Source organism: Gossypium arboreum, chromosome 7 (assembly GCF_025698485.1).
Source record: "Gossypium arboreum isolate Shixiya-1 chromosome 7, ASM2569848v2, whole genome shotgun sequence".
NCBI lineage: Eukaryota > Viridiplantae > Streptophyta > Magnoliopsida > Malvales > Malvaceae > Gossypium > Gossypium arboreum.
This window is the reverse complement of record NC_069076.1, coordinates 88,335,353-88,349,207: the sequence shown is the minus strand read 5'-3', so window position 1 is coordinate 88,349,207 and position 13,855 is coordinate 88,335,353. Positions and strand designations below refer to the sequence as shown.

General features: G+C 31.6%; 1 protein-coding gene and 1 long non-coding RNA gene across 2 annotated transcripts in view; one reads left to right on the top strand and one right to left on the bottom strand.

Annotated features, from left to right (window-relative positions):
• LOC128295372 (uncharacterized) overlaps nt 1–13,304 on the top strand; it is a 92,350-nt gene extending 79,046 nt beyond the window's left edge. The window contains exon 3 of the long non-coding RNA XR_008285824.1: nt 12,944–13,304. This is a non-coding gene — a long non-coding RNA (uncharacterized LOC128295372). The remainder of the gene's footprint in view (nt 1–12,943) is intronic.
• LOC108468988 (18.1 kDa class I heat shock protein-like) lies at nt 1,063–1,978 on the bottom strand. The gene has a single exon (XM_017769858.2). It carries the CDS (start codon nt 1,778–1,780, stop codon nt 1,298–1,300), a length of 483 nt encoding a protein of 160 aa, XP_017625347.1. The 5' UTR covers nt 1,781–1,978; the 3' UTR covers nt 1,063–1,297.
• Nucleotides 13,305–13,855: the final 551 nt, after the last annotated feature.

Genomic DNA, 13,855 nt, shown 5'->3' with positions numbered 1-13,855 from the left:
AAAACAACTCACTTTAACTACTCAATTAATTAGCTGGTGGATGCAACTCTGTTCATACTTTAATATAATTCCTTAAGAAAACATTTGTAAGGACTGTTTCTGATTCAAATGTGGCTTTCAGTTATCAACAGAGAAACTCAAATTGATCCACTTCTATTATCAATACCACAACAAAAGAGATGCTATACATTGGTTTCACCATCAGAGTATAAGTCTGTGTAGCTTTAACATATATACCCCACTTGCTTGCTTGGACTTGGTGTGTGATATTCATAATTTTAGAGGGTGAACCAAACAAGGTGTAACTGGAAAATCCAGGAGACCCTTGAGAATCTGTCTGAAGCTGTAAAATTGAAATATTCAGCTTTTCTGATTCTGGTTTTGCAGCTTTCTCGTCTTGATACACTAGGAAAGCTTTTTGATACACGTTGTAGCAAGGGAGGCATTTTGGAGCAGATATCTTAGTCCTCAAGAGAGAGTTGTTGTGGTAAGTTGGTTGCAGATAGTGCGGATCAAGGTTTAATTACACATTAATCTACACTGCCAAAGCATTCTGAACCAGCCACACCATTTTCCCAAAGAAGCCCCATGATCGAACCCAGCGGTAGCTCAAAGACCCCATAGAGGAAATCAACCAAATCCATTCCATCCTCACCCAACCCAACCTTCCTAGTGGTTGTTTCCACATCAAGATTCACAATAATAATATATTTGTTTGTTGTAGCCATTTCAGACTCGAGCAAGCAATTATTATGTGAAGAAAGAGGGTTTGGACTTGGAGTGTAAGAGAGAAAATTGCATATCCTGAGGAAATTTTCACATGGTGTGCATAGTAAATAAATCATTCCCCACCGTCCATTTTACTTCTTTTCTTTTTTCTGGTAAAAAAAAAAAAGCTGCAATTTGCCTTGGAAGTGCGATTGCTTTCTTTTCAAATACATAATTCTTCCACGTCGCAAGAGTAGTGGTTACTGGTATGCTGCTTGGAAAACCAACTCAAAGTAGACAAAAGTTGGATCTTTTGTTGGCTTCTCTTTATTATTTGTCAAAAAAGCAATTGAATTATTGTACCATAAAGTATTTATTTATTGCAGAGATACACATTTCTTTGTCAAGATTCATGTTTGATTCTTTTTTAAGACAGGAAAAAAAGAAAAGATTTTGAAGCCAATTTTCATCTGCTTCAACTTCGAAAACTCATAAGCAAAACATTATTGGAAAAGATCTTGGCACACACAAACAGAAATAAACCAACACCATGAACTTATTGCTTTTTCATAATTGAGTTCCATGTAGTTTAGCCTGAAATCTCAATGGCCTTAACTTCAGGTTTCTTGTCTTCAACCTTGGGGACTGTCACAGTGAGGAGACCATTTTCCATGCTAGCCTTAACTTGTTCCATCTTAGCATTCTCAGGCAACCTAAACCTCCTCAAGAACTTCCCACTGCTCCTCTCAACGCGGTGCCACTTATCGTTCTTCTCTTCTTGCTCTTTGCTTCTCTCCCCACTTATCTGAAGAACCCTCCCTTCTTCAACCTCCACTTTAACCTCCTCTTTCTTCAGCCCTGGAAGGTCTGCTTTGAACACGTGAGCTTCGGGTGTTTCCTTCCAATCTACCCTTGCGTTGGCAATGGCCGAAGCTTCGCGTACTGAAGATGATGATGACATAGTGTTTGCCAATGCAGAGTTGAAGAATTCATCTGAAAGATCCCATACTGAAAATGGATCGAAGATGTCGGTTCTTGGGCCACTGAGAAGGCTAGGAATTGTGAGCGACATGTTGCCTGCTGCAAAAAACTATGAACAAATAAGATTTTAACACCACAAAATCTAAAAAGAAAGATTTCAAGCTTCTATTATATATATATCCACGATGGGATTTGGTGTGTGATTTGAATGCATTATATAGAAGTGAAGTGATACAAAGGGAAAGAGGGTTCTAGTTCTGATATATTCGAGTGAAAATAATAGTAGCTTAGTATAGTGGAAAGAGTTTTCTGGTAGTTTCAGGGATTTTCTCCATTTATGTATTCATGCCCTCTTATTTTAGCAAAAATAATATTATTTCTTTAATGGGTATGATCTTTTATATTCTACAAGCTTCATTAGGTTTTCCAACCATAAAGGAAAAAGAAAACAGCTTCATTAGGATTTAACCTGGGAAACTACAATAAAAGCCTATATAATACGGTTAAATTCTCAATTCTTAAATTGATTTTTTTTAAAAATGGTTAGAAGAAATTCCAATAAAATCTGAAGAGAGTATCATTTATCTTTCATATTACAAAATTAATTTTAAAATAATCATATTTTAATTTACATTTATTAATTAAAAAGCTTTTGTTAATTTTAAAATATAATTATTACTTAAATAAAACTCTCTACATAAAATACAAAAAAATTATGATAGTTATAATTTAATTTATAATTATAGTTAAAAATTTGAGGTAAAAAATTGTGTTAATTTAAAATAGTGTGTTTACTTCAATAGTTTATTACTTAATTAATAATAGAGTTATATACCAATTAAAATTTAAGTTTATCTTTAGAAATAAGATCCAATAATTAGGCATATTCAATCAAGCAGTATATAAAAATTATCGGTAAAAAATCGAGATTATTGGCATTGATAAGAAAGAATGGAGTATTAAAACAATGATTCTTAAAAGAGACAAATATCAAATCATATTCAAATAACAATGATAGTGGATAGTGATCAAATATTATTTTAATTGATGATGAGGTAACATAATATTATGACATTTTTTTTTGTTTACATTGTGTGAATTATGTACTCTTAAAATCGTTTCTTTTTTATCTATTCGTTATTTGTTTGGAGCAAGTGAAAAACATTTTATGAGCTTGTTTTGAAAAAAAATCATATTTCAACAATTATTTTTAATCACTATTATTAAATGTATTTATTAATTTATTGTAATATATTTCGTGGCTATCATGAACTATTATTATGATTTATGCATGTGGCTTTAACTAGTTTTTTCTTTCAAATTAATTTACTTTCTTAGTTCTGAATTTGTATATTATTTAAAAATTAAGAGAAATTATCATTGTCAATAATAGGTAAAAATTAATAAAAATATCATATTTAAAAATTAATTAAAATTAAACACGTAAAATCACATGCGTTACGAGTTTGGAAAAACTTTTGAACTGATAAAAATACCCTTTATTTTTCATCATATTCATAGTACTAATTTCACATTTAAAAATAAAAAGTTGAAACTAAAATAGAAGTTGTGATAATTATACATTTAATAATAATTATAAGTTAATAGAAATTCTTATAATTATGCATTTAAAAATAATTATAATTTAATTTATAATTATTGGTTAAAAATTATGTTAATTTTAAAATATAGTTATTACTTGAATAAAAATCTAAGCATAAAATATAGGAAAAAGTTATGATAATTATAATCTAAATCACAATTATTAGTTAAAATTTTGATGTAATTAAAAGAAATTGTGCTAATTTTATTGATGTAAAAAAATTATCAAAACTTTAAGTATTTTGTAAAGCAACATAAAATATTTATGGATTTTAGTTTTCTAATTAAACGATATAGCATTCATTTTCAGAGTTTTAATTTAGTATCATGCTTAACATAAATAAACTAAGCAAACTCAAACCTAACGATGTGAAAGCAGGAAATAGTTAATAATTACAATCCAAAAAGAATAAAACGGTTATAGAAAACTTTAATGGAAACTTTTAAAATAAAAGCAAAATAAGTTGCTAATATGAGGTTCCTTAGATGTCATTTGAGTTTTAGTTCTCTGGGTTACTTATGAGATAAGAAAAAGGGGAAAGTGAACTTATGACAGTTCAGTGTGAGTCTAATTTTAAACCATTATATACAAACATACAAACAATAAAGCTTTCAATTGATGACATAATAACAAATTAAGCATAATGTAAGGAAATTTGGTAAATCAATGGATAAACATGTTATGTTCATGATGCAATGCAATTTTAATTTGAATTTCCCACCAATCCATCCTATCCACCCTCAAGCATTGCTCAACACTCCAAAATTGTAACCTCCTCAACTCGACCTAAACCTTAGACCCGAATTTGAGAGATTACATTGGCCATCGAAATGGCCTAGTAGAATTATCGGAGTTTTAAAAATAGTTAATTAAAACATTTTTTATTTAGAAAGAAGTTTAGTCTCTTTTCAAAAAAACACAGGAATTTAAAAAAACGATTAAGTTTAACATCTTTATCATAATGGTGTTTACTATTGAAAACTTAGTTGAAAATCCGAATTACTTTCTTATCAAAACACATTTACATTTTAGCAGCGAAAAAAATGATATTAACATAAATTTAATAAAAACCATGTTTCATGCATAATTAAATAAAAATTCATATTCTAATAGCCTAAATGATTTAAATGTCATGCACGTTTAGGTAAAAATCGTAAAGTAAATCCCATGTTACAATAATAATATAGTTTCAAATAACCAGAATTGTAAAATAATTAGTTTAAAATACTTCTATATAGAAATCAATATTCGGAGTCGAGCCCTCCGAACGCCGAGTCTGGATCTTAACCTTGTGGGTTATGTGAAAAAAAAAATAAGGGGTGAGCTATGAAAACTTAGTGTAAATTCCATCACAAGGAGAATGAAACAAAATAGTAGACAAAGCACTTTAACAAATCCAAGAATAACACAATATAAAAACTCCAGACTAACAGTATTTCACATAAAACACTTAACTATAAATTTTTCAGAATTCAAAATAATCATAATCGAATAATAATTAAAAATATAGTTTTTTTTTTTCAGATTAACTCAGCACAAGAATAATCAGTGTAACGATTAATCATACAGAAACACTGTTCATCGAACAATTCTCCATAGCAATTTCACACATATTAATATTTCAGATTACACAACAATGTACATATGTATATATATGTATCATCTCAGAAATAATAGTTTTGTATGCACATGTTTTTAGAAATGCCATACGGTTTCGGTTTATCAGAAAGATCCTACCCCCACCGCTACGCTTCATATTTGGGAGTTCTCTAGAACTCCCACTACCATCATACAAAATTATGGATTAACCACAAATAGTTTACATTTTATTACAGGTAAAATCTGCCAATGTCTGTGGAAACACAACCTGCTCGCTGATGAAAGTTGTCAGAGGGTTGTGAATGCATAGTAAAACGTCACAGAATCTGCTATGGCTATGGGTACACAATAAGACTATTGCAATTGGAATCTATTTTGGGTACACAGCAAACATTTGAATGCAGAAATTTTACTGGTATTCCTCCAATCATATCAACTCACCCCATGCAATGTAATCCAAATTTTTTAATTTAATCATATATTGAAACATTTAATGTTTTAACACATGGAAATCAAGTAGCAAAGTCATGCTTTCCATACATTCGATTTAATAATATTTTAGGCATACCGTTCATACGGTCACAACAAATAAATATACACACACAGTAATATATATGTAATTTTTGAAATTCATGAACCAAATAAATATCATATTAATTTGATCATTCATGGATTCTAGCAAGCCTCAAATCATTAAGGACCTAATTCCATAACTTAAATCACTAAAAATAGTTTGAAACCTATTTCGTGGCTAAACTGATCAAAATATAAAATTCTAGGTAAAACTGTAAAATTTAAGAGATAGGGGCACATGGTCATGTGGTCAGGCCGTGTGGGAGGGTCCACACTGTGTGGTCTGTGCTGGGATTACTTTACCTAACTTTTAGGGTATCGTACGACGATCCTTACATTCAAATCTGATCGGGTCACCTCCACATGTCTTTCAGTTGATAAAAATGCAATAATTACTATCAACTTTTAAGATTTTCAAGAAAAGTTGTAAAAGATTTGAAATCGATTGAAATATTGACCATAACCTTTTTTTTTTTATAAAAAGACCCGATGGTCAACTTCAATTAATAGCATCATTTAAAACAAACTCATGGACTTCCGACGGATAGTCCATATTAAAATTTTTAGTACAATCATATGTTTTGGCCCAATTACAAAGGGAGTCGGGAACTTTATTACAACAACGAGGGGCCCAGCAAAAATTAAAAATATTAAAATAATGAAATTGCTTCTCGATTTCCCACAAACGATAGCCCAGCATAGTCAAATCAGATCGCCTTTTATTGAAGCGGTTCACAAGGCTAGCGCAGTCAGACTCCAACTCTAAACACATCTAATTATTTGACCGGGCAACCATTATGCTTTCTTCCATTGCCAGCATTTCAGCCCACTCAACATTCATATTCTTATCCACAACACCCATCTGCCCACCATGAACAAAGCCTTCAGAGTCTCTAGCAACCAGACCATAGTACACTCTCTTCTTATGAACAGAAGCGTCAAAGTTAATCTTTATCACCCCCTGAGTCGGTTTCCGCCAGACTTTCTCCTCCTCTTTCCTTGGTAACATCGGTTCCTCCAGCAGGTTAAAGATCCGAAAATCATTACTCAAAGCCGCTGCTCTCTCCCAAGTCACTTTGGCTCTTTCCTAATTGTTAAAAAATTTATTTCAGAATGTTAGGGTTCTATGAAATTAAAAATAAGAATTATTATTGATCTTGGCACGATAGAATAGAATTGATGGAGTTATGCTAAATCAACATGAAAAATAGATTGAATGGGGTTGATTTTGGATTTGGGATTTGAATATAAAATTTCCAGCAAAGAAGAAAAATTTTTATGAAAATAAAAAGTGGGAAAAATAAGATAAATAGAGGTATTTAAAGAAAAGAGAAAAGAAATTCTAAATAACGTTGAAAAAGATAATCAAAATCCTATTATGATTAGAAAAGAGACCAATTGGCAAGATTAAGCAAATTTTAGAGGGCTGATGTAGTAGATTACCCAATCTGCCGAAATTTAATAAAAGAGGAAGGGAATTGTTGTGGATAAAATTTAAGACTCTAGGGAGGATGGTGGATGCTTGGCCATTAGGCTACCCATTTCTTAGTCATTTTCTACCATATTTATTTCTTATACTAACTTGGATTTCATCCCTAATTGTTGAAAAATAAAGAGAAAACTGCAAAAAAAGTAGGACTTGAACCTTGGTTCTCTAAGGGTTTTACTAAGATCTTAACCACTAATACTAGGGCTCAATTCATTATGATTTTATAAATTTTAACCTCCTAATTTTTGGGGTGTTATAAAAACACATATCAATAATTAACCATCTTGTTTTTCCCGATGAAGATGGTCACTCACTTGTCATCTGTGATGATGACTTTTACTTCAATAACTTACCATCCTGCTTGCTTGGTTTTCATGGCTTTTTAAACTATCATCTTGATTTATCCGATTTTGATGACATTATTGTCTACTTCATGCAGTACTGTCTTTTGGTGTTGACTTAAATTGCCACTATCTCCTACGGAACTCCTCCGTCCTTTGTACCCAATTTCATGTAATTATGCACATATACTTAGCATATCATGCTATTTATCATTAATCGATGCTACATTCAATATTTCATACTATCTTTCACTGGTATGTATTCATGCACTTATTCCCATCAATTTCACATATACAATTAATTTTGCAAATTAAAAAAGTATTACATATACAATATCTTCATGCAAATTGGATAGGCCTAGTTTGGCTAACACATACATTCAAGTTCACAAGAAGGGTTCGCACATACTGAGTTCACACATACAAGGGGTGTTCACATACATGGCTTGCGTATAGAGGTTCGCAAATATGGTTCGTACCTAGGGGTTCGTACATATGGGTTCGCACCTAGGGTTCGCATATTAAATATGTAAGGTTCGTATAGTGGAACAGTTAGGGTTCACATTCTGCAATATGGGGGTTGGCATGTACACATATATAAAGTTTGCATAAATAATCATGTAGTGTTCGCATGTATAAACACATAGAGTTTGTATGATTTTCATGTAATGTTCACGAAAATATATACTACGAGTTTGCATAATAAATCCTATATAATTTTGCATATGGGTTTGCAATATGGTTTTCGTCTATAAGGGTTTGCATAATGGGCTCACCTATAAGGGTTTACACAATATCAGTGGTTTACATACTATAAGGGGTTCACATACTATAGGGTTTTCATGCATAAGGGTTAGCACATATGTAAGGGGATCACATACAGGGGTTCGCACATACTGAGACTTACTTCCTAGTACTTCAGTTAATTATGCATAATGATTTGCATTCCACACTTGATTTTGAAAACACAAAAACCTTAACTATATGAGGAGATTGACGATCTACTCGAGATGAAAGGGACGATTTTGAAAACTTTGAATTCTTTTGCTTGAAGATTGATTTGGTAATGGTGGAGAAAAGAAAGAGGTTGGGAGTTTTTCTTGAAAAATTTGCTAGATAAAATTCTAGGGTTTGAAAAGATTTCCTATTTATTCCCTAACTGAAATAGGTTTTAAGAATTTATGTAGAATTAGGAATATTTTAAATTAAGGACTAAATTTATAAAATAGTTTTTGCTTGGGCTATTTTAAAAATTCGATACTTTTATAGGGTAAAAATAAGAAATAAAATAGTTTGGCTGAAAGGTGTATAAGGGTTTCAAACTTGGGACATATAAGCAAGCTAAGGCTTTACCACTGAACTTGGAGGCTCATTCTGATTAGTTTTTTAACATAATTTTTAAGGCTTTCTAATTCTCTTACCTTATGCTTAAAAGAATAAAATTCTAAATTTTACTCATATTTCTTCTAGCCCTATTTTTAGGATGTGACATATTTAATCAAGCATCTAAAAAAAAATTTGGTAAAGAAAATGGAGATTGTTAGCATTGATAAGAAAGAATGAAGCATTAAAGTAATGGTTCTTCGAAGAGTTAATATCAAATCATATTCGAACTAGGGGTGAGTATTCAATCGAGTCGACTTGAATCGAGTCAAAAATTTTCGAGTTAGTCAAGTTGACAAATCCTATTTTAGCAACCGAACTCAATTTGAATTTTTTCGAATCGAATCGAATCGAGTCAAAAAATTTCGAGTCAAATCGAGTCGAGTTAACGAATCCTATTATTTATACTTAATGTTGTGTTTAGATGGACCGATTATTGATGAAGTACAAGATTATTTAACTACATGAACAATATAATGATTTAATCTTTTAACTTAATGAGTAAACATTTATCAAAACGATGTAGTTTTACCTTTTAACTTAATTATTTTGAATTTTAACTTTTAATAAAGTAAACATTTATGAAAACTACGTAGTTTTGTCTTTTCTTATTCGGATTTTCCGATAACTCGAATTGTGTAATTCATATTCGAGTTAAACCGAAAAACTTAATTTTTTATTCGAGTTGATCCGAATAACTTGATTAACTCAAATAACTCGAACTATTTAATTCAAAATTTGAATTTTTTATCGAGTTTTTCGAATCAAATCGGATTTTGCTTACCTCTAATTCGAACAATAATGACATTGAAGAGTGATTGAAGATTATTTTAATTGATGATGAGGTAATATTATATTATGATACTTTTCATTTTCTTTGTTTACACTGTGTAAAGCATAGAGGTGTGCATGACAGGGTTTGGGCAAAAATATAGACCCTAAAAATAAGCTTGGGCAAAAAAATTAGGCCTGTTTAAAAAAGGGGCCGGGCCTCGAGTAAGGCATTTTTGGCCCGAGCCCGGCCCGAATTCACTACATGACAAAAAATTTATTTTTTAATATTATTTCCTTATTGTTTTCTCTCTATTTTGCTACTATTTTACTATTATGTTGCTACTATTTTGTTGTTATTATTTGAATATTGTATAAATTTTATTTTATTGTTAATTTTATTATTATTTTAAACACATTTGTTAATTTTGTTATTATTTTAGAAGCATTTGTTTGTTAAATTGCGTCTATTTTAGTGTTATTTAAGTATACATATTTTTTAAAATTTATTTTCAATATGTTGAGAAATATTTATTTTGATGTTTTTAGTATTTTGATAGTTTATATATATTTTAAAATTATATAAAAATAATATAAAAATTAATATGGGCGGGCAGGTTGGGCCCAGATTTTAACATTTTTATTCGGGTCGGACTTGGGCAAAATTTTAGGCTCATTTTTCGGGCCGGGCCGGGCTGGGGCCTAAATTTTTAGTTGGGCCCAGTTAGAACCGACCCTGCCCGGCCTGGCCTATGCACACCTCTAGTAAAGCATGCACTCTTCAAATTGTTTCTTTTTTTTTTTTTATCTATCCATTATTTATTTGGTGTAGGTGAAAAAAGTTTGATGAGTTTGTTTTGAAAAGAAAGTCACATTTCAACAATTATTTTTAATCATTATTATTAAATATTTTTATTAATTTAATATAAAATATTTCGTATTTATCATGAACTATTATTATGATCCTTAGATGTTGCTTAATCTAATTTTTTTGTAACGCCCCAATTTTCGGGAATCCTGTGAATGTTGGCATAGGTTTAATTATGTTAATGGGCCTCTAGAAAGCCCAAGCTTAAGATAGAACCCGGCAATTTTAGTTAATTTTTGTTCCATAAGAAAAAGGGGGTGAAAATTATGAAATAGGACCTATGTGAAAATGTTTGAAAATGCTATAGGCTAAATTGAAGTGGCCAAATAAATAGGAGAGCAAAATAGGAGGATTTGCATGACAAACCTCCCATTTTACATGAAGTGGCCAGCCATCATGGTGTTGTAGACAAAATGTACACTTGATATCCATAATTTATGGTACAAATTGATACAAATTGATAATAGGTTAGGTAAATGTTTCGTGATAATAGGTTAGGTAAATGTTCCATGATAATAGGTTAGGTAAATGTTCCATGATAATGGGTTAGATAAATGTTCCATGATAATGGGTTAGGTAAATGTTTCATGATAATGGGTTAGGTAAATGTTTCATGATAAGAATTTCATGTCTTTTGTATTAAAGAATTAAATGGATGAAATATGAAGTTTTATTAAAAGAAAAAGGGGTGAAAGGAACAAAGTTTTGTCCATCTTTGTTCATCATAGCTGAAAGTTAGAGAAGAGAAAGGAGAGGAGAAAGCTATTGAGTATTCGGTCATTAGGAGGAGGAAAATTGAAGGTAAGTTCTTGGTACCTTGCTTCTATTTTGAGGTTCATGAGTTCTTCTTGATTCTACCTTAACTCTTGAAGTATATTTTGATTTTTAGTTGTGTTGTGAGCATTTAGTCATGGATTAAAATGAAGGAAATGGTTGTTGTTTCATGTTCTTTTGATGAAAAATGGAAGATAGGTGAAGTTGAGCCAAACAAATGAGCATGCATGTGCCTTAGATGTTAAAGGGAAAAATCAGCTAACATGTTGTACTTTAAAATGATGAAATGGAGATTATACTTAAGTAAAATCATAGATATGTGATGATTGATTGGTGATATACATGTTTAAATAACTTGCATGCAAGGTATGTGTGAAAGAGTGATTTGGTAATAAATCTGCTTGGGACAGCAGCAGTAACGTGACTTTGGAAAATCACCATAAATTGTGGGAGAAGAATTAGAAGCTGAATAAATTATGTAATTAAAGCTTATTGAGTCTAGTTTCTAATGAAATAAACAAGAACATATTTTGAATTCTTTACAATGAGAAATTTGATTCGTAATGAAGGGTGGTCAGATTAGTCAAACAGTGAAACATGGGAAAATTTGAGAAAATTCTGGTATTGATTGGCTAAACAAAAAATTCTGAAAATTTTATGGATAGAAGATATATGAGTCTATTTTCAAGGAAAATTAACGGAACTTGATTTGGAGTTTCGTAGCTCCAGTTATAAATGATTTAGTGACTGTTGATCAGGAAGATAGCTTGCAGTGAAATTATGATTATGTGGTAAACATTGACAAAAATTTGTTAATGAGTTGCTTATTGATTTCTTATAAGCTTACTATGATCTGTAGGTGTGGTTGGCGAATATTGTAAGGGGTTAATCGTAGTTTGTATTTGAATAGTTAGATTAACGTGTTAGTAATCCAATTGTAGGCGGTTCGTGTGTGGATCTCGTCAAAGATATCGTCGCAAGCAAGTGTGTATGTGACACCCTCTCATAGGCTAGATTGGCAAAAGCGAAAAGCGAAATACCGAAAAGTCGGTATTTTGGGAATTTTGATGTGCGAATGCTCGTAAGATAGTTGGGTTTGTATATTTGGTAATCTAAAGTAATAAACCGCATGACGCGCGATTTCGTACATTTTGATAATTTGGGCTTAATGGGCCAAAGATCGGGTTCATGGGCCAACAGGCCCAATTCGGTAAGTATGCGTGTAAGTGTTCGATAGTACGTAAATAGTTAGGATATGCATGAAAACCCTGAAAGTAGCTAAATTACTATAATACCCTATGTATGGAAAATTCTTGTTATACCCCTAGTTGTAAAATTACCGTTATACCCCTAGGGTTAATTTTGGTGAAAAGCATGACGATCCGATTACGTATGATGTATGCCATGATTATATATCTGTTGCATGGGGACATGGATTATATTATGGAGGAAGCGTTACGGTGGCTATGCCACAAATATCGATCTGGTGGCTCGCCACATATATCTGATACCGTGGCTCGCCACAATTATCTCAGATCTGGTGACTCTGTCACATTATTCGATTCAGCAGCCATGCTGCAAATTTCGTGGTGTGTAGCGGTTGGGTGGGTCGAGTTGTCTCCCCACACGGTGTAAGGTTGGTACGGGGTGTATACGGTTGGATATGGTTGGGTTTCGCATAAACATGTAATATCATTACGTTCATTATGGGCCTATGGGCTTTATTTTGAACTCTGTTCTGAGCTAAGGCCAACTTATTCTATTTCTGTGGTTTAAGCTGATATATGCTATGGTTGGGTTAATTTATACACTGAGTTTCCCCAAACTCACCCCTTTTATTTTCATCCACGCAGGAAATCCCCAACCATAGTGGGCTTGGAGCTGTGAGGGAATTCGGAGTGGCCACCCGTTCTAAAAGTTTGATTTTCTTCTGGTGAACTGGACATCCTTTTATTTACGTTTAAAGTTTTGGGTTTTTAAATGTAATAAGGCCGCTTAATTATTTTTGATGGTTTTAATATGTATTACTAAGATAGGTAATACTTATTTTAACTGTTGAAATTGGATAGCTTTAGGGCGCGTTTTCAAAAACAACAGTTGATTTCAAAATAACACGACAACAAGCAAAGCTTCCGCAATGAAAGTATTTTTCCAAAATTAATCACTTTTCCTAAAAATGACTTAATCAAATCGGTTTCCTAGAAATATCCATGACGTTAAGGTGTGGTAATGGCGGTATGCATGTCTAGGATTGGATCCGAAGGGAGCTTGATACTTAAGCAGTCCGATGGACTCACCACCTCTTTTCCGGTTTCCTACCTGGTGCACAGCTTCCATTCACTTTAACCTTTAATGAATTAATCTTTTGAACATCAAGTACGATTTTCTGGACTTAAAATGGAAATTTTTTTTTTAACATTTTTGATGTGGCATGTCGGATCCGGCCATAACTTCTGGGCCGGGTTTGGAGTGTTACATTTTTTTTCAACAATTATTTTTAATCATTATTTTTAAATGTGTTTATTAATTTAGTGTAACATATTTCATATTTATCATGAACTATTATTATGATCCTTGCATGTTGCTTAATCTAATTTTTTTTCAAATTAATATTATAGTTTACTTTCTTATATAGTTAGAAATTTGTATATTATTTAAAATTAAGAGAAATTATCATTATCGATAATAGGTAAAAGAATAATTAAAATATGTTTTTAAAAACTAATTACTGAATTAAACACGTAAAATCACATTTGTTTAGATAG

Excerpts from the sequence above, each read along its gene's own strand:
- LOC108468988 (XM_017769858.2), bottom strand. The coding sequence starts at position 1,780 with ATGTCGCTCACAATTCCTAGCCTTCTCAGTGGCCCAAGAACCGACATC.